Below are 21,566 nucleotides of genomic sequence, written 5' to 3'. Positions count from 1 at the left end.
ACATATTGAAAATATTTATTTAAATTTCTTTTTATTAGCAGTCTGTAAACTCTTTACATTTTTTACATTTATATTCGTAGATTTTGAAGTTTTAGTCTCCATTACTTTGGTTTCCCTGTAAGTGCCATGTAATTTATCCAACCAGCCAAACATTCCATAATTAAAATTGAATCTAGAAAGTTACAAAATTATTATTAAAACAATATTGAATTCGCTTTGGTACAGAGCATCGAATAAATTAATAAAATAATTTGAGCTTAATTCATTAAAATCTAAATTCGGAATTCTAAAATGTCAGCCGTTCATTTAATAAATCTATTCCCAAAATCGTATTCTTTACCAGCCCAATTATGAACAAAAATTCCCCGGGAGTTTTTTCCCTTTTCGTTTTTTTAACATAGAATTTGAATAGGAAAATTGAGAAAAGGGAAAAAACTCCAGGGGAATTTTTTTTCATAATTGGGCTGTATATTCATTTAAGTCAATTCATCGTTGAATTAATTCATACCAGAATGCATTCAACCGCTGAAAGTTTAAAATTGTGTTAATTCAAAACTAAACCAATTTAAATGAAAATATTTTATCTTCATTCAATTTGTTTTGTTTTTAATTATTTACAAAATGAATTGAAACTAATTTTCTAAAACCTAATTGTTTGTTATGGATTTCAATTGAATTAAAATTTAATCATTTAATAAGTTTTATTAAGCTATTTTAAATTTTTAAATAGATTTGAATTAGAGAAAACTTGAATTCTATAAAAAATAATTCTCAAAGGAAAGTACGTTCAAAGTACTAAAGAATTAAGCCTAAGAATTTATTCGTAATGAATTCTTCCTTCAATGGAAATGTTTGAGACATAATTTTATTTGATTTGGAATAATTAATTAAGAATTAAGTCGTTCGAACCATATTTATCTATGATTCGAAACCTTTCATCTAATGACCTTTTTATGAAACATTTTCGGTAATTTTATTTAAATAGTTTGAGTGTTTTTCAAACATATTTTCCGACCGCGTTTCTAAATAATGCCACAAATACTTACTTTGAATGATGATAATCATGATAACGTATTGAGTCGCCCGAATTCGGAAACGAATAGCCGCAATGATCGGCCATTGAATTTAGAATGGCCAGACTCAAAAATAGCCAAACAGTAAACACATGCGAACGCATTAAAGCAAATGAAGTGGATACCGGTATCAAATTGAGGAAAATATGCTCCAAAGGATGACAATAGAAAGTAATGGCTGCAATGGGAGCCGTCCATTCGTGATGTTTTTTATGGACATATTTATAAATCGATTTGTGATGCATGGCACGATGTATATAATAAAAATAGAATTCCTCCAGTAGGGAAACCACAACAATGTCCAATAAAATCTTGGTTAGAGATGGCAGTTCGCGCAAGGGTGAGGTGCAGCGTATTTTGAAGAGCGTATGATAGAGTATAAAGTACATGGGTATGCCGACTAAAGTTTGATTCATTAGAACATTCAAAATGGCCTATAAGAAAAAATATTTATTTAGTTTTATTCTAAACCATTTCCAATTGTATTTCAGAAAATTCCAATTGAATTTCAGAATTTTCTAATTGAATTTCAGAATATTCCAATTATATTTCAGAATTTTCCAATTATATTTCAGAAGTTTCCATTTATATTTCAGAACTTTCTAATTGTGTTTCAGAATTTTCTAATTGAATTTCAGAATATTCCAATTATATTTCAGAATTTTCTAATTGAGTTTCAGAATATTTCAATTATATTTCAGAAGTTTCCATTTATATTTCAGAACTTTCTAATTGTATTTAGGAATTTTCCAATTGAATTTCAGAAATTTCCATTTGTATTTCAGAATTTTTAATTTATACTTAAAAAGTTTCAAATTGTATTTCAGAATTTTCCAATTGTATTTCAGAATTTTCTATTTGTATTTCAGAAATATCCATTGGTATTACTATTAGAATTTTCTGAAATACAAATGGAAATTTCTGAAATATAATTGGAAAATTCTGTAATACAATTAGAAACTTTTAAATTATAATTTAAGAATTCTGAAATACAAATGGAAATTTTTGAAATTTAATTGGAAAATTCATAAATACAATTGAAAATTTCTAAAATATAATTGGAATATTCTGAAATTCAATTAGAACATTCAGAAATATAATTGAAAAATTCTGAAATATAAATGGAAAATTCTGAAATATAATTGGAAATTTCTGAAATTCAATTCGACAATTCTAAAAAATAATTGGATATTTCTGAAATATAATTGGAAAGTTTTGAATTATAAATGGAAAATTCTGAAATATAATTGGAAATTTCTGAAATTCAATTGGAATTTTCTGAAATACAAAAAAAATTCTGAAATACAATTTGGAAATGGTGTAGTTTTGTTCTATGTTCAGAATGGAAAAAGTTAGGACAAAAAAAGTCATGTTCGATTAATAATATTTATTAAAAATTGCATTCCATGAATTTCATTTTTCTGTGTAGAAATATACAAGCAATACTTACCGATATTAATTTCTTTTTATTGACTGGCTCATTTTTACCCGGTTGTATTTTAAATTTTCTAATAAATTTCGGTCTATTTGTAATGTCCATAAATGTATACCAACTGGCATTTAACCAATAGACCAACATGAATACCAAAGTGGTGCCAAAAATCCACACTGTTTGGGGATCATCTCCTAAATACAAAAAAATATTTTTAATCATGTTGCTACTTTTTTGATTAATTTATTAAATTACCCACTAAATTTAAGAAATCATTCCATTTTCTTTCAATTAAAATGCCCACATAATGATATTTTGCAGCTAAAGGTTGAAAAATAGTTCCTGTGTCCATGTTAACCTATTGATTTAAACTAAACTCTTTTGTTTGTTGTTAAAAATTTTTTTTTTCAAAATTTGTTTGAGAACCACCATGTTATAAAGTGCCTGTCATTCAAATGCAATATACACCCGGGCATTGATAATAACAATTCGCTATTTATTTCTTTATCAAAACTCAACTAGTGGTTATCAAATTATTCCAAAATAGCTAATGGTTTATCAATTTTATTTAAATATTTAGGTACAATTTTTTTTATAGAGCTAAATATGTCAAAATAAAGAGATACCCTACCATAGAGAAACATAGAGCATATTTTCTTTAGACCCCTTTCACACTTGGCAATTTAGTTGCGCAATTCTCTTTTGTTTGTAGATACCAGAGGTAATGCCGTGTTGAGGAGAAGAAAATTTTGCATGCTGTTTTGTTGTTGGGCAATAGACTTGCGCATTGCCTAGTGTGAAAGGGTTCTTAGAAATACACTGAGTGGCAATACAATGGAAACTTTTTTTATACATAATATTATTAGCATTAGCTAAAAAAAAGGTTAGGCCCAAAGCCTAAAAGCATGGCACGCAGATCACCCAGTGCCGGAAAATTGCAAAAGTAGTGGAAGATAGTCTCTTCCTCCTCCATGGGTACCGAAAGTATGTCCGGTGATCATCGCCACCATATTGCTAAGTCGTATTCGTTTTAAACCAAGTAGATACAACGTGCATTTACAGTCCAAAGCATGCCATATCCTCCTCGTGCGTTTTGCATCAATCGATATAAATAGTAGTCGTAAGGGGCAAGGTCTGGACTATAAGGCGGTTGAGACAAAACATCCCAACCACTTCATTATAAATTGTTTTTAACGGGTATTGCCAAATGTGGCCTAGCGTTGTCATGATGGAATATTACGGTTTCATGTCTGGCCGCATATTCTTGGCATTTTTCCGCCAATGCTCGCTTAAAACGAAACAGTTGCTTTCGGTACAGGTTCCCTGTGATGCTCTGGCCAGATTTCAGCAACTCATAATAGATTGGGCCCTTTTGGACCCACCAAATGCAGAGCATTACCTTAACGGATGTTTGGCTTTGGTGTCGATTTGGCTGGTTGGCCAGTACGGGTTATCGTAATGGATCCATTTCTTTCATCGCCAGTAATGATTCTGTGCAAAAATGATTTTCTTTTATAGCGTTCAAGCAGAATTCCAGACATGCAAAATCGTATTTCAAGGTATCTCGACTTCAATTCGTTACCATACGAATTTCCTGCTTTTGGATGAATATTGCTGTTAGCAAACGTTTTGAATTTACTATTTAAGTAGCTCCTAATGATTTTGCAAGCTCTTGTTGAGTTTGACAGAAAGCTTCATGGAGTAATGTCTCCAATTCTTGGTCTTCACATTTCTTATACCCTTCACCTTCGTGAGAAGGGTATATATAAGTTTGACATTCCGTTTGTAATTTCCACAATATAATTTTTCCGACCCTATAAAGTATATATATTCTGGATCCTTATAGATAGAGGAGTCGATTAAGCCATGTCCGTCTGTCTGTTGAAATCAATTTTCTGAAGACCCCAGATATCTTCGGGATCCCAATCTTCAATAATTCTGTCAGACATGCTTTCGCGAAGTTTCCTATTCCTAGCAAAATCGGTCCACAAATGGCTGAGATATGAGGAAAAAACCAGGACAACCTCGATTTTTTTTACCTATATCTGGATTACTAAATCATTAATATAGACAATATGGATATCTAGTGATAGATATTTCAAAGACCTTTGCAACGACGTATATAAGACCATAGTAAGTTTGACCTACAATGGGTCAAATTTTGTAACCCAAATTTTTTTTATTACACAAAAAAAAAATTTAAAAATTAAAAAACAAAAAAAAAATTTTAAAATTTAAAAAAAAAAAATTTAAAATAACAATTCGAAAACAAATTTTACAAAAAATTAAAAAAAACAAGTTTGGAAAAAAAAAAAATTTTGTTTACCTAAAAATATTTAAAATTTGTATTTTGAAGTATAATTTGGTGAAGGGTATATAAGATTGGGCACAGCCGAATATAGCTCTCTTACTTGTTTTTTGCTGGCCTAGGCGATTTTTGTCTTCCGTGTCAAAATCACCACTTCTGAACCTCACACAGCATCTCTCGCACGTGGAATCCGATAGAACACATTTATCATAAGCTTCACTTTTTTTCAAATTAAAGAAGTAAAGCAAAACATCCCCAATATCACGCTTTGTTGGCACAAAAAAAAACTTTGTTGTTTACACTATAATGTTCAATAACAAAGTGAGAATAAATTACAGATTTGTACTCTTCAAAATGACATGTAAGTTAATAACCAAAAAACAGCGTTCAAAAGATACGCCGTCTGTTGTGAATCTCAAACTTTTATGTTATGCACCCAATAAATCGTATCTCTTCTGTGTCAACTGACTGTCGTTGCTAGTGGATATAACCAAATCATTCAATTAGCAACAAATCACAACAAATCTGTAACTTTAAAAAGAAAACTTATAAAGAAATTCACGAAACTTCCCGACAAAAATTCCCTGATCGAGTTCCTTTTCACGATTAAACGTTATTGGAGACTGCTGTCGATCAAGCTTCCTTATTATTAATTACTAAAATACTAAACAAATCATTATAAATTAAAATAATTTAATTTATTTTGCATGTATTATTTGTTAATGTTCATAATTTGAGTACATACAATATGAATATGATTTATATAGCGTTGTATATACCAATTATATAAAATATTTATTAGACCTACATACAATTAATTAATTAATTAAAACTATCAAATACTTAACTAATCTATTACACACAATTACAGAATATATTATGTATTTGGTATTTTTTTCTCTCATATTTCTTTGATAAAATCGTTTACATGAACCTTTATCAAAAGTCTTGATAAAAATATTTTATTTTAACTCTACAATTACATTGTTTGTTTATTTCTCCATAATTATTAAAAAATTTAAAGCTTTTCATTTCGTTCCTCACTTAAATTAACGTGTTATACGAGTACTTAAATATTTCGATTATTCCTTCCTTAAAATTCACTTCATGGTGGAGTCAGGGAAAGCATCACGCGGTGGTACAAAACTTAACATCATAAGATGACGAGCATAGGATTTGGTAGCTCGGAATAAAGTATCAGTACCATGCAAGCGATCCAAAACACCCAACACACCAAAACAGTTGTTGAATCTAAAAAATATATTTTTTAAAATAATAAAATTTCATTTCTTGATCACACCAAAATAAAACTCACTTTAAATGATGAAAATCATGGGCCTCTGGACTGGGAAAGAAGGGCAAATGATAACCCGAATGAGCATTTAGTGTTGAGAGTATGGCCAAGGCAAACCATAACCAGGCGGTGGCTACATGACTGCCCATTAGGAAAACTCCCAAAAATGGTGGAAATAAATTACTAAAAATATGCTCCACGGGATGACAATACAAAGCTGTCACTGCTATCGGAGCAGTCCACTCGTGATGTTGTTTGTGTATAAACTTGTAAATATTTTTATTGTGCAGCAAACGATGTGAGTAATAAAAACCCAGTTCTTCCATTAAAATACACACGGTCAATTCGACACACACCCAATGAAATGTGGGCAATTCTCGAATTGAACTTAGACCTCTTAGTTTCATCAATTTATAGGAGAGAAATGATATGGGCACACCAATAAATATTTGATTGCTGATCACTTTTGAAATAACCTAAAGTGTTGAAAATTAATAAAAATTAGTTTTTTTTATCAATATTGTTTAATTTACCTTTAACAGACGCGCCCTTTCAACGGGTTCATTTGTACCCGGTTGAATTTTATATTTACGCAAAAATGCTGGCCGATTTGTTAAATCCATAAACGTGTATATACCACCGACTAGCCAGTACACTAACATGGTAAAGATGTTGGTGCCAATTACCCAAAAGACCAAAGGATCATCTCCTGAAATAATTAAAAAGTAAATTTTATTAATTAGTAGATTATTTCAAAATTTAGAATTAAGTCATATTGATTGAAATTAATCGTTAGACAAATTAATCAATATGATCATTAGACTATTACATGGAAAAACCATAAAGTTCGACCAAAACAGAACCTAATATTCAAAAAAGAAATAATATTCATGTTAATCCGAAACTAACCGCTTTTGAATGCTCACTTTTAGATTATGTTTCAGCAGACTTTTCAATATTCCGTTTAATCCAAAGCTAACAGAAACGTCCATCTTTTATCTTTAACAGATGATGGCTTTTATGGGAACAAATTAACAAAAATGTTAACCCGGTACTTGGTATGACAAATAACATTGGAGTTTAAATATTGTTACGTTTTAACCTTTTCAAAACGTTTGGTTTATTTCCTTTAAATAAACCGGATACTTTTGATTGCAAATAAAAGCCGTTTAGTAGTTTGTAAATGGTAACAACTCTTTATTTATTCAAATGTATAACAACAGAATTAAATAGTCACTCAATGTTTTTTTATACACGTTTGTAAATTCGCAGAAATACAGACACAATTTATAATGTACACGAATTTATTTGAAAAACACAACACACTTTAAGGCACTCAGTTGATGTTTATTCGAAAAGCGTCTCTGATAAAACTGACTCACGACTGCAACCTCTGCCACTATTTATAACACTGCATTACCATCTAGAAAGCTCTATTTCTACAATGTTCTTTAACTGAATATTCGAATTCGAATATACGGTCGCAGCGAACAGCGTTGCCAACTTACGATCAATGGTCAACTGAAAGCTTTTATTTAATAATGGCCACAGATATGTTAAAGTTTGCTATTACAGCACTGTTATTTGAAAGCATTATGTTACTTTTAAATCAGCCCTTAAAATCGTTATATTTGAATTCAAGAACAATTTCGTAACAATATTTAATCCAAAACTGAAAGACAGAATTCAGCAAAATCCAAGGCAGAGTGCAACACAATTCACTATAGGTCTTAACCCCCTGTCTATACTTGACATATATTTATCATAACAATTAATGACGTTTGTTGTTAAGACAAAGTTGACGTAGCAAGATTTCACCAGTTCATAATAGATAGGACACTTTTGCTCCCAGCACATACAGAGTATTACCAAGGCTTTACATACAATCTCTCAATCTTCGGTTTGTCGTAATGGATATATTCTTCATTGCAAGCAATGATTCGGTGCGAAAATTATTTTCTTTTATAGCGTTCAAGCAGTATTTCGGACATTTAAAATCGTCTTTCAAGGTCTCTCGGCTTCAATTCGTATGGTACCCAATTTCCCTGACTTTGAAGGAATATTGCTGCCTTGAGTAGCTCCCAATGATTTTGTAAGCTCTTGTTGAGTTTGACAGCAATCTTCATGGCGTAATGCCTATAATTATTGGTCTTCAAACTTTTTGGTTGGCCTGGTCGATCATTGTCTTCCGTGTCAAAATCACAACTTCAGTCAAACCATCTCTCGCACGTTAAAACCGTTGGAACACATTTGCCTTAAGCTTTGGAGAGCAATTTTAAAATTTTGTTGGTACAAAATTCGACATTTTCAAAGCAAAATTAATCTTAGTTGTTTACACTATAATATTGAATAACTAAATTAGAATAAACAAGTAAGAGAGCTATATTCGGCTGTGCCGAATCAAATTATACTTCAAAATAAAAGTTTTAAATATTTTTAGGTAAACAAAATTAATTTTTTTTCGAATTGTTTTTAAATTTAAATTTTTTTTCTTTTAAATTTTAAATTTTTTTTTTTTATTTTTTAATTTTTTTTTTTAATACTAGCTGACCCGACAGACGTTGTCCTGTCCAAGTTAAATAAGTAATCGAATTTTGGTCAGAAATATGAGTGATCACATATCGAGCTCCTTTTCTTGATTAAACGCTTTTTGACCAAGTTATTAGCGAATTTATATATTTATTGAGTTTTTATATAAAAAATCGATTTTTGGTCAGAAATATGAGTGATCACAGATCGAGCTGCTTTTCTTGATTAAACGCTTATTGGCCAAGTTATTAGTGAATTTAGATATTTTGAGTTTTTATATAAAAATCGATTTTTGTTTAGAAATTTGAGTGATCACACATCGAAGTCCTTTTCTTGATTCAACGCTTATTGGCCAAGTTATTAGCGATTTTAGATATCTTGCGTTTTTATATATGTACATAAGTAATCGAATTTAGGTCTGAAATATGATTGATCACAGATATTTTGAGGTTTTATATAAAAAAATGATTTTTGTTAAGAAATATGAGTGATCACAGATCGAAGTCCTTTTCTTGATTAAACGCTTATTGGCCAAGTTATTAGCGAATTTAGATATTTTGAGTTGTTATACAAAAAAAATCGATTTTTGTTAAGAAATATGAGTGATGACAGATCGAGCTCCATCTGTGATCACTCATATTCGATCTGTCATCACTCATATTTCTGACCAAAAATCGATTTTTTATATAAAAACTCAAAATATCTAAATCAAGAAAAGGATTCAACCAAGGCCAAGAATTTAGATATTTTGAGTTTTTATATAAAAAATCGATATTTGGTCAGAAATATGAGTGATGACAGATCGAACTCCTTTTCTTGATTAAACGCTTATTGGCCAAGTTATTAGCTAATTTAGATATTTTGAGTTTTTATATATGTACATAAATAATCGAATTTAGGTCTGAAATATGATTGATCACAGACCGATGTATTTTGCAGATGTATTTAATAAGTGGGCGTATTAGTGGACTATGCTGACTATGCGAAAATTAAAAAAAAAAATTAGTCAAATCGGTCAATGGCGTGGTCAATTTATCTTTCAGTAAAAACATAAATGGGATTACTATGATCATTTAAACACAAAATTAGCCAAATCGATGTAGCCGTTTTCCGATTTTAGATAAATCGAAAAAAGTGGGCGTGGTCAGTTTTTCATTCCGTAAAAACCTAAGTTGGGTTATGACCAACATTTAAAAAAAAAATTTGTCTAAATCGGTCCGGCCGTTCTCTACTGATGCAATTACCAACGAACGACATTTGATTTTTATTTATATAGATTTAACGAAAAAAAACTTTTGGTGAAAAAAAATTCGGGTTAAAAAATATTTTTTCCGATTTTGACCCATTGTAGGTCTAACTTACTATAGTCTTATATACGTCGTTGCAAATGTCTTTGAAATATCTATCATTAGATAACCTTATTGACTATATTAATGACTTAGTAATCCAGATATAGGTCAAAAATATGTCAAAACTCGAGGTTGTTCTGGTTTTTTTGTTCATTCTCAGCCATTTGTGGACAGATTTTGCTGATTTTATATAGGAAACTTCTCGAAAGCATGTCTGACAGAATTATGGAAGATTTGGATACCGAAGATATCTGGGGTCTTCATAAAATTTATTTCAACAGATATAGGTCAAAAATCGATGTTGTCCTGGTTTTTTCCTTATATCTCAGCTATTTGTGGACCGATTTTCTCGATTTTAAATAGCAGCCGAGCCGGAAGAATTCCGGAGATATTGATGTATGAATCGTGTAAGTTAGTTGGGTGCTTCAGAAAGTTTATTTCAACTGACAGACAGACCGACATGGCTTAATCGACTCCGCTATCTATAAGGATCCAGAATATATATATATATTTTATAGGGTCGGAAAATTATATTGTGGAAATTACAAACGGAATGACAAACTTATATATACCCTTCTCACGAAGGTGAGATATGTAACCTTCAAAATGACATATAAGTTATTGAAAGCAAAAACCGCGTTCAAAAGATACGATATCTATTGTAAATCCCGCAATTTTTAAGTCATACATCCAATAATTCCTGGGCATGTACTTATTTCTAAAAAAATCTTTATATAGGAAATCTTTATTTTGGAATCAAATGCTCGAAAGAATTAATGCTTAATTCAATTATGAAAATCCAATTTTATAATAACCATTCCCTTACATAATTCATTACGAATTAATTCACAGTCTTTATAGAATTAATGCCTTATTGAATCATTCAAGTTTTCTTTAATTCAAATCCATTACAAAATAGTTTCATAAAATTAATTGAATGATTAAATATTTCCTGCATTCAAATCTATTACAAAATGGATTTAATTCATTTTGAAAATTATTAAAAGCATAACAAAAAAAACTGTTTTAATCATCAGTGAGCAAATCAGCTCAAACGCTAGCAAATAATTTAGAAACAATTTGAATTTTCAATGAACTTCACAATTTTTTTTTTAAATAGGTGTTCTGTTTATATAAGAGTTCTATTAACATTTATTTCACGTTCGGCATCACTGTGCTGTAACTTATTTGTTGTAAGTAATTTTAGTGGTTAATTCACTTTCATAAACAATTAATTAGCATTTATAAAATGTGATTAATGATAACAATAATATAGAAATCAATAAAAACAGAAATTGTAAAGTCTAAAATCTATTTGGGTATTATTTTCTAATTAATAGTACTCAAAAATCAACTGATAATAACAAGAGAGAGATAGATTAAGAGAATCGATTTATTTACCCGGTATTTCTTATTACATACATACACACCTATGTATAGAAAAATGTAAACAATAATTGCATACCAAATGTTGATATTGAAAATGGGTTGGTGGGTGTGTGTGCCTTTCATTTGTAAATATGTTTGTGATTTGTTTGGCATTTGTTGTTGTGAGATGAATAAGTAAACAATGGCACAAAGTAAAATTTCACAGAGCTCTTTGTTATTGTACAATTTAAAAACAAAACAAAACGAAAAAAAAACTGCAAAAGATAAAAAATCACAATCATATTTAAGTACTTAAACGAGTGAAAGAACAATTGTTTTATTTTAATTCACAAAATTCTAAAACACTTGTTACATGATCTACCTACATAGCACTTTAGTGTTAATTTTTTGTTTATAAATATTTATTAGTTTTCATTACAATACTAAGATTATACAACTTAAATAGTAATTCTTATTTTTTGAAATCTTAAGTTTCCAAAAATAAATATGACTTACCTGTAATATCGATAAATTTATCCCATTGAGCTTGCCAAAAATCTCCGGAGGCTCCCCAGAAGCTTTGTAAATGCCTGGCGGGGAATAAAGGAAAATCCATTAGTTTTTCCATTATTATTATTAAATGTTTTCTTTTTAATTTATTATTAAATTATAATAATTATTCTAAATTTGTTTTTTTTTTGGTACACAAGAGCAAAATTTCAATTTAAGTTCATTCGGTGTAGATCGCTTAAAAGTGACTGAACTGCGTCATAAAACTGTATCGTCTCCATGTATATGATCAGAAAAAGAAAGAAAGAAAATGTTTAAATGTATGCATGTCGGGTATTATTCGTAGTAGTTTTCAGATACAAAAAAAATCTTTAAACTTTACACTCATTTGTATACAAACTGTAGATACAATTGCAAATAACTGGAAACTGAATTTGCCAGTGTTTGTGAGTATGTTTTGATTTTTGAGTAGCCAATTGAGTATAAATATTTAAACAGCCAAATAAATGTTTTATAATAAATTAATGAGTTATTTTTCAAAAAAAAAAAAAAATGTTTAATTTTTTACATTATGAATGGGGAAAGATCGACCGTTGGAAATCCTAATAATACTATAAAGAATTTAAATTAAAATATACATAATCTTATCTCATTGACATTACGAGGAACACAGTACAACTTTCCTAAACATAAGAACATATACCAAATCATATTAAATGTTTTCTTAACCATTTCATTACGAATTAATTCCTTAGTACTTCAAACATCTCAACCTGGACATTATTTAAAATACATATAGATCTTGATACTAAATATAACAACAACGTCCAGTACATTACATATTAACTTTTTTCGGAAAAGAGGGCAGAAAAATGTAGAACTGAAATTTCCATACATAATAAATACAAAAGGAAGCCAGATCCGTTAGTTGGCAGAGCTTCGAATTAAATGTATTTATCATTTAACTTCATTCAAAGGCTTTTATTTAAATAGTTGAATTTATTCATAATGGTATTATTAATTCATATCAGAATTCATTCAGCCTTTGAATGATAATTTTTTGTTAATTCAAATATTTCTTCTTCATTCAGTTTGGTTTTGAAGAAAAATATAATCATTCAATACATTTTTATACCCTTCAGGGTATATAGAAGGGTATATATGTATGTATAAGTTTTTCATTCCATTTGTAATTTCCACAATATAATTTTCCGACCCTATAAAGTTTATATATTCTGGATCCTTATAGATAGCGGAGTCGATTAAGCCATGTCCGTCTGTCTGTTGAAATCAATTTTATAAAGACCCCAGATATCTTCGGGATCCAACTCTTCAATAATTCTGTCAGACATGCATTCGAGAAGTTTCCTATTTAAAATCAGCAAAATCGGTCCACAAATGGCTAAGATATGAGGAAAAAAACAGGACTCCTCGATGTTTGATCTATTTTTGACCTACATATATCTGGATTACTAAGTCATTAATATAGACAATATCCATATTATATACATATCTAATGATAGATATTTCAAAGACCTTTGCAACGACGTATATAAGATAGTAAGTTGGACCTAAAATGGGTCAAAATCGAAAAAAATATTTTTTAAACCGAAATTAAAAAACAAATGATTTTTTATTAAAATTTAAAATAACAATTCGAAAAAAATTTTTTTACAAAAAATGAAAAAACTACTTTGGAAAAAAAATAAATTTTGTTTACCTAAAAATATTTAAAATTTTTATTTTGAAGTATAATTTGGTGAAGGGTATATAAGATTCGGCACAGCCGAATATAGCTCTCTTGTTAAAGCTATGGTCCGATTGCAATATGATGTACAAACAAATCGAACAAGAGGACATAAGCTTTCAAAAATTAATAAAAGGTGAGATACAGGGTGCCAAAGTTTATCTGCCATTTACCCGCGCTCTCAAAAACGTGGACAGGTGAGCAGATTTTTTAGAAATAGTCACATTTTCAGTAGAATTTTATTCAATTGCATGAAAATTATACTAAAAATTATTTCAATTATGAGTTTCTTTTTTCCGTTTTCAAAAAATTAATAATTTAGGTTTAGCAAGGATATACAGTGGTGGCCAGGAATTTAAGACAGGAATTGTTTGCTAAATTCCACGTGATTTTCAATTATTTTTTCAAATATTTCCACAAATATGTATGCATGAAGACTGTTTTAACACACAAGTGTGTTTTATTCGACTGTGTCAATTCATACATATTCACCACGAACACATAAAATTTTTCTACAACTTGACCAAAAAATTTTTTTTTTAAATAAACATATTTTCTCACATTTATATCATTATATTTTTATTATTATAAAATATTCGGACAAAATTTCGAATTTTTAGTTCCATTAGTTTCATTTTTCAGAAACTAGAAACATTAATAATAAATTTCATACCCTTAGAGGTCCTTTTATTTTGGCTCATCGCACTTAAAATTCAGTTGATGAAAAAAATTCAAGTATTTGTCTTAAATTGGTGGCCACCACTGTATCTGGGAGTATTAAAATATCTACACAGTTCAATTCCATTCTTAAGTGAGAATTGTCTGCTATTTATATTCAAGGGATTTGGGGAAAAGGGATTTATTGGTAATATCAACAAATCATTTCAGGGTATCTATTAAGGAGTGAGTTCGAAAAAACCTTAACGCCGTTTTTCATTAAAACTTTTAACCCAAGTATTATTTGATATTTTCTTTCCATCAAGTTACCTTTGAAAAGTATGTTAGTGACGAGAAAAAAGTGCGTACTAAAATCTGTATAAATAAAAGTATAATATCGTTCGTTGGTAATTGCATCAGTAGAGAACGGTCGGATCGATTTAAGGCCCAACTATAATATGTATAAGCTAACTTAAATTAATGTCAAAACCGAACGAAAAGACTGTCAAATGCTTAAGATAATCCGAAGAAACTTTTAGGTGGCCATAATGCACTTATGTGCATTCAAAACAATTTTGCCCCACCAAACATTTATTATTAATAATTGGCCAATAAGCGAGCTCGATCTGTGATCACTCATATTTATATAAAAACTCAAAATATTTAAATTCGCTAATAACTTGGGCAATAAGCGTTTAATCAAGAAAAGAAGCTCGATATGTTTTTTTTCAACACTTTATTGATTTATTGAATCTGTCTGTTATCGACCTTACAATAAATATTTAAATCTTATAACTAAAATTAAAACTATTTGCTCTTCAACAAGAGAGCCTCATATTTCTGAAAAAAAATCGATTTTTTATGTAAAAATTCACAATATCTAAAATCGCTAATAACTTGGCCAATAAGCGTTTAATCAAGAAAAGGAGCTCGATCTGTGATCACTCATATTTCTGGCCAAAAATCGATTTGTTTATATAAAAATCCACAATATCTAAATTCGCCAATAACTTGAACAATAAGCGTTTAATCAAGTAAAGGAGCTCGATCTGTGATCACTTATATTTCTGAAAGATTTTTTATATAAAAACTCAAAATATGTACATTGATTTACGTTGATAGAAAACCTGGTTCAGGAAGAAGGAATCAAAAGAGCTCCCAACACATCCGGTAGGAAAACAGTCCGGTTAGCTCAGTACTCAGAATATTTGGTACGAAAAGCTAAAGCCAATGCAGGTTTAAAAACATACAAGACTCACAAAAATTTCCTGAGAGGAAAATGTTTTTATGTTGCTGATGCTCGAGGGAATGCTGTAGAAAAGTTTAGGGTCCAAAGCAGAAAATTTTCCCAAAAAGTTCTTGGTATGGCAAGCATAATGCAGTTGCGCAAAAGAAGCCAAACATTTGTTACAAAGGGCTCTATAAATACCGAAATTTAAATCAAGGAATTTTTACAAAAGAGGTTGCTTCCATTCATAAGACTTCTTAATGTGTCCACTTATTTTTGTCCTGATTTGGCATTCTGTCACTATGGTAAGCAAGGTCTTGAGTGGTACCAGAACAATAATGTGTTATTTGTACCGAGAGAAAGGTGTCCAAAAGTGTGGTAGATTTTAAACGGAGATGTACTACCTGATCAAACAAAGTGACGGTCAATCCCGACCATATAATACCCAACACTGAGGGTACACTTCGTTGCGCATGTCAAATTTCATTTAAATAGGACTAAGTATCTAGAATTCTAGATTCTCATACCCAAATGATCATTCAAAATTTAAATCACTGAACCATATGAGATGCCTATGGCTTCCACAATCTCTCGCACTTCCAATCTACGATCGGCCAACACCATATCGTAAATTTTTCAGTTGTTTCGGGTGTAGAGACCTTAACTGGGTCTCCAGAACGTTCGCATTTTTCGTGCTTGTTCGGCCACTACGAAATTCAGGAAACCACTTTTTTACCATTGGAATTAATGGTGCAGAATTGTCGAATCTGTATTATTTCTGTAAAATAAATGACGCATCTTGTTCAAAATTCGACAAGAGTCAACTGACACATGCACAGTGGTATAGAAAAAATAGAGGGAAATAAATCTGTAACTTCTAGATGCTTAGCAGTTTTGCAGTGCAGTTTCCAAGACAAAAATCCATGAAATAAGCTACGAATTGCTTCCTCATCCGCCTTATTCTCCGGATTTAGCCACTTTAGTCACAAAATTGGAGAAACTTAGGACAAAATGTATAAATGTGTAAAAAATTATTTCTTATTCAAAAACCTGTGTTTCATTAAAAAAAAGTATATGAATATGGATTTTTAAAAACTTTATAAAATGTTATTTAATTCAAAGAGGGTGAGTTTTAAAATGGTTATTTATTGTAGCGTTTTAAAATAAAAGTTCCCCTTTCCCTAAACTCTATTATTGTGTGTACTTTAAGTTTTGTTGGTAGTATTTATAGCATTTGTTTACGTTCTTTTCCTATCTACCCCTTCCTAGGTTTTAAGTTTAAATGTACTCGTATAAAAGGACATTTTCTATAAGTATCAGCTACTTACCAAGTAAGGACATTACGAAAAACAATAAAGACTGCCAAAGCACAAGTTATAATGAAAATTACACTGTGTAGCGATGACAACCAACGGGGCTTTTGGGGCTCATTCAATGCCGGTCCAAAAGCGCCAGTATCGAGTGGTGATAGATAGGGTGGTGTTGTCATAGACGATCTATTTTTGTCATTTAATAGTTTTTCGGACATAGATGATTTGGTTTCTAGTAAATTGTGTTGTGGCATATAAATAGGCAAGGACTTCTTGGGCTCCTTAGCATCTACTGAGTTGGGATCATGATGATAGGGTGGTGGTGGTGGATGTAGAGGCAATAGTGTTGATGTAGTTGTTGTTGGAGGTTGTAGCATATTAAGATTTTCCATTAAAAATGCATTAGCAACTAAATTTCCTGTATTTGGCTTTGACAATAATGTTGTTGTTGTTTTTGTTGTCGTCGTCGTTGTCGTTAGCGATGAAGATGGCGGTGATGACACCGATGATGTTGAAGAAGTATTTGTTGTTGTCGGTGTCATTGTTGACGATGTTGTTATTATTGTTTTTGTATTATTTGCCAGATTTGCCATGTTGTTTTAACTGTATTTATTTATTTGTTTACTTATTTTTGTTGTTCTTACTTGTTATTTTACACTTCTACTGGGAAAAGAGCATAAAAAAAAGAAAAATCAACAAAGGTTAAAAGGCAACAACACTAAAAGAGCAGAATGTTGTTGTTTGTTTTATGATTGTTGTGTGTGTATGTGTTGTTGGGCATTAGTGTAGTTAAAAATCATCCTTTAAAGTTGTTGACTGACTGACCTTGACATTTAATGAACTTCGATTTATTTCGTCAAAAGGAATCTGTTTAAATTTAATGTTTTCAAATTGTTTTCTTATTTTTAAATGTTTTGATTTATTTTTGTAGTTTAACTAGTTGTTTTATTAATTTTTCACTTTAGTTTGGTGTTTTAAACAGTTTTTTGTATTTTCTTACAATTCTGTGCAAGAGCTATTGATTTTTTTAGTATGTAGTCCACTTATTTTCACTTTAATTATTTTTTTTTTAATTAGTTTTCTAATCAATAATATTGTTGGTATCAGTGCGTTTACTTTTTAGTTTCCTTTAGTTAAAAATACAAAATATTAAATGTTTTTCAATAGTCTTCGTCGACGTAACTTTTTTGAATACGTATCCTGTTTATTTAATATCTCGTTTAATACCCTTTTGTTTACGTTCCTTGTTACCGCGTTACAAAGTTTAGTTTGTTGGGGTATGATGGCAAGAAAACTTTTTCTCGAAAGCTCTTTTTTTGTGTTATTAATTTGTTTCATATGTTTTAGGCACTGTGCGAAAAGTTTGAAAATATTGTTTTTTTTAATTACCAAAATAAAATTTTAAAAAAATATAATTTCATTTGATTTTAAACAAATTTTGATTTCCTTTCAATTTATATCCAAAATAAAATTTAATTTTAAAAAATTGTTTCCTTTCATTTTATATTTACATAATTCATATTAAAAACTATAAAAAAAATATGGTCTTTATGAAATAACTATAATTTTGTGATGTAATATTGAATTAATTTTCCATTTTTAAATTTAATTTCGTCATTAAAAATCAATATTTAACTGAAATAACATTTTGTTATAATGACAAATTCATAGTTTAAATTTAACGGTCATTTATGTGAAAAGCAACCCTGCCGTTATACAATTACTGTTCAGTGGCAACATAAACAAATAATGTACACAGTTGCAATAAAAAGGAACAAATATGAAAAGCTTAACCCTCTAACCGGCCAGGCTGCCTTTAGGCGGGTATGTTAAATGTATATAATGCTGCTTTATTTGCTTATTTCTCCCGTTATAACGGTAAATATGTGTAAAGAGACAAATAATTTACTTATTGTGATAAATGTCGTTTGTTTTGTTTTTATTCCAACGTATTTTTTTTTTATTCAAACAATAACCTGGTATATTTTTTTACCTCAAAATAAAATTGGACGGATAGAGGTTTAAAATATATTTGTAAGCTATATATTTTTTAGTATTTCATCAATATATATATGCTTTTATTTACTCATATAAACAAAACACTTAAATAGAATTAAATAAATTCGGAAAATAGAAACAAACTGAAAAGTATTCATTATTATGGTATTGACAAACAATGGAAATTTAGGTTTTATTTTTACAAAAATATTCTGGCTCTTTTAGTAACTTAGTATTTTGTTAGATATCTCTTATTATACGTGAGAAGGGTATATATAACTTTGTCATTCCGTTTGTAATTTCCACAATATAATTTTCCGACCCTACAAAGTATATTATATTCTGTATCCTTATAGATAGCGTAGTCGATTAGCTATGTCCGTCTGTCTGTCTGTTGAAATCAATGAAGACCCCAGATATATTCGAACATGCTTTCGAGAAGTTTTCTATTTAAAATCAGCAAAATCGGTCCACAAATGGCTGAGATATGAGGAAAATACCAGGACAACCTCGATTTTTGACCTATTTTTGACCTATATCTGGATTACTAAGTCATTAATATAGACAATATGGATATTTAATGATGGATATTTCAAAGACCTTTGCAACGACGTATATAAGACCATAGTAAGTTGGACCTACAATGGGTCAAAATTCAGCAAAACAAAATTTAAAAAAATAAAAATTTTAAATTAAAAATAATTCAAACAAATTTTTTTTTTAAAAAAATGAAAAAACAACTGGAAAAAAAATAAATTTTGTTTACCTAAAAATATTTAAAATTTGTATTTTGAGCAGAATATAGCTCTCTAACTTGTTTTTTTATTATTTCTTTACAAAGACGAACCAATTAAAGATTCAATCGTATCCTAAATCTCTTAAACTTTCTTGCTATTAAATTATCTTGTTTTGGAGTAGTTTAACGAGGTATTTTTCCCAAATGTTGAGTTTTCGAAGTTTGTTTAAAAGTTTTTAGCTTTAATTCAAACTTTGAATAAAACTAAAGACTTTGTTTTGTTGGAAATGGTTTCATGAAATAAGTTGCTGACATTTTTAATTCTATCAATGATTCTTTATTATGTTTATTTTTCTGATACATTATTTTAATTATAATTTGTTTATATTTGTTTAGTTTAAAATGTTTTAAATTTTATAACAATTACGAAAATACACCTCTATACAACAAATGAAATAATACTTACCACACAAAAACAAAACTTTACAAACTTTTTTTACGGTTTGTTTTCTTCATATCGATAATTTTTGTTCACTTTTCATCAGTTCTATTTTGTGCTTCAACTTGTTCAGTTTATTTTTTTAATTGTAAAGCAAACGCTGTATTGTTTTTATTAATTAATTATAATTAACTTTGTATATATATTGCGATAATGTTATTTCGCAATATAATTAAAAAAGAAACAGGAAAAGAAAAGTAGAATAAAAGCAAAGAAGAAACGAAAAAAGTAAAATTTACAACAACTAAAGTTGAAGAAAATTTTCTGTTAAAACAAATACGCAAAAAAGCAAATATTACAAAATTATCAAAAGTTTTTTTTTTAATACAAATTAAAAGTATCTGAAAAGATAAAGTATAAGAGCTAGCTATTTGACAAAGAAAAATTTTAATAAATTTTTAAACAAAAAATTTAAGGTAAAATTAAAGTTTATGTGCAAAGCAAAGAAAGCAAATAAAAGTAAAAATTGATCAGTGAAAAAAAATAAGAAAAATGCTGCATTAATGCTGCCTCTGCTGGCAACATAACCCCAAAAAGTTTATAACAAAAAAGTTTGGAAAAATTTTCAAGTGAACAAAAGTGATGACTTTGTTAAAAACAATTTTAATGTGAACTAAACGAAATTAAACACCACAAAAAAGGAAATAAATGTTTATTTTAAACACAAAGGCTTAATAACAAAGAATTTCCATTATCTGAAAATTTTACGTGGAAATAATTTTCTTTTTCCTGCTACAAATCTACATTCACACATTTTTCGCATACACACATTGTACTGAAAAAAACGAACAAAAAATGCAACAAAATTGAACAAAAAGAAAATATAATAAAATTAAAAGTGAAAAGTTAAACACCTATGTTTAATATTAGTGCGTGATAATAATAACAATATAAAAAAAGCGAAAATAAAACAATACTTTGTATTTATTTTGTGGGTTAATGACAAAATTTTGTTTTAAAACACCATCTTAAAACTGAATCACGACCTTCGTTAGTCTGTTATGTTGTTGTTGGTTTTGTTGTGCAAAGGAACCTGCTTTTTTGGATTTGTTTTTTTTTGTTTGTGTGAAAAAAGAAGTTGTTGTAAATAACAATTTAAGCTTTTGTGTGTGTGTGAATGTTTGTGTTTTGTTTTTGCTCCCACTACGCCAGTCAATTTTTGGTTCTGTTATTTTGTTTTGTATAACAACAGCTGCGCCGTTGACGTCAGCTGAGATAATAAAAGTGAATTGTTTTAACTATCAAAATATATTTGCATTATTGCAAAAAACTTGCTACCATCATTGTTGAATATTTTAAAAGGAATTGTGTGAAATATTCTTAAATCTGTTTTATTTTAAATAATTTTGTGAATAGTGAAAAAATTTTGTATGTGTCGTCATTTCCTTGTTGGAAAAAATGTCAAAGTTTTTTTTCTAATAAGAAGCAGCATTATTGACAAATCCTTATTGGCAAAAAACAGTGTTGCCAGAAAAAAATATTCCTAGTTTTAACCCTTTCGTTACAAGTTTTTATTGGGAAGCTTAGG

General features: G+C 29.2%; 3 protein-coding genes across 5 annotated transcripts in view; 1 reads left to right on the top strand and 2 right to left on the bottom strand.

Moving 5' to 3' along the window:
- LOC135957897 (fatty acid hydroxylase domain-containing protein 2-like) lies at positions 1-3,078 on the bottom strand. Its single transcript, XM_065508730.1, has 4 exons — positions 2,761-3,078; positions 2,524-2,699; positions 1,047-1,507; positions 1-172 (listed from the first exon to the last, which is right to left on the bottom strand). The coding sequence occupies exons 1-4, from the start codon at positions 2,855-2,857 to the stop codon at positions 16-18; spliced, it is 891 nt and encodes a 296-aa protein (XP_065364802.1). The 5' UTR covers positions 2,858-3,078; the 3' UTR covers positions 1-15.
- Positions 3,079-5,505: 2,427 nt separating this feature from the next.
- On the bottom strand, positions 5,506-12,085 carry LOC135958037 (fatty acid hydroxylase domain-containing protein 2). The gene is made up of 4 exons (XM_065508900.1): positions 11,870-12,085; positions 6,641-6,816; positions 6,129-6,583; positions 5,506-6,064 (listed from the first exon to the last, which is right to left on the bottom strand). Exons 1-4 carry the CDS (start codon positions 11,979-11,981, stop codon positions 5,914-5,916), a joined length of 894 nt encoding a protein of 297 aa, XP_065364972.1. The 5' UTR covers positions 11,982-12,085; the 3' UTR covers positions 5,506-5,913.
- Positions 12,086-20,126: 8,041 nt separating this feature from the next.
- Positions 20,127-21,566, top strand: part of Ubr1 (Ubr1 ubiquitin ligase) — a 41,239-nt gene continuing 39,799 nt past the window's right edge. For 2 of the 3 annotated variants that reach the window (XM_065506960.1, XM_065506958.1), the window contains exon 1: positions 20,127-20,266. The gene's annotated coding sequence lies outside the window, so the exon portion shown is untranslated. Of the gene's footprint in view, positions 20,267-20,335; positions 20,455-21,566 lie in introns of those variants that run through there. The other variant, XM_065506959.1, reaches the window with a different exon arrangement.

This window comes from Calliphora vicina, chromosome 4 (assembly GCF_958450345.1).
Source record: "Calliphora vicina chromosome 4, idCalVici1.1, whole genome shotgun sequence".
NCBI lineage: Eukaryota > Metazoa > Arthropoda > Insecta > Diptera > Calliphoridae > Calliphora > Calliphora vicina.
This window is presented reverse-complemented; position numbering and strand designations above follow the sequence as displayed.

Excerpts from the sequence above, each read along its gene's own strand:
- LOC135957897 (XM_065508730.1), bottom strand. The coding sequence starts at position 2,857 with ATGGACACAGGAACTATTTTTCAACCTTTAGCTGCAAAATATCATTAT. Across the intron at positions 1,508-2,523 it reads ATAAAAAGAAATTAATATCG|GCCATTTTGAATGTTCTAAT; the intron begins GTAAGTATTGCT and ends TTTTTCTTATAG. Across the intron at positions 173-1,046 it reads CATGATTATCATCATTCAAA|ATTCAATTTTAATTATGGAA; the intron begins GTAAGTATTTGT and ends GTAACTTTCTAG.
- LOC135958037 (XM_065508900.1), bottom strand. The coding sequence starts at position 11,981 with ATGGAAAAACTAATGGATTTTCCTTTATTCCCCGCCAGGCATTTACAA. Across the intron at positions 6,584-6,640 it reads AAAGGGCGCGTCTGTTAAAG|GTTATTTCAAAAGTGATCAG; the intron begins GTAAATTAAACA and ends TCAACACTTTAG. Across the intron at positions 6,065-6,128 it reads CATGATTTTCATCATTTAAA|ATTCAACAACTGTTTTGGTG; the intron begins GTGAGTTTTATT and ends TATATTTTTTAG.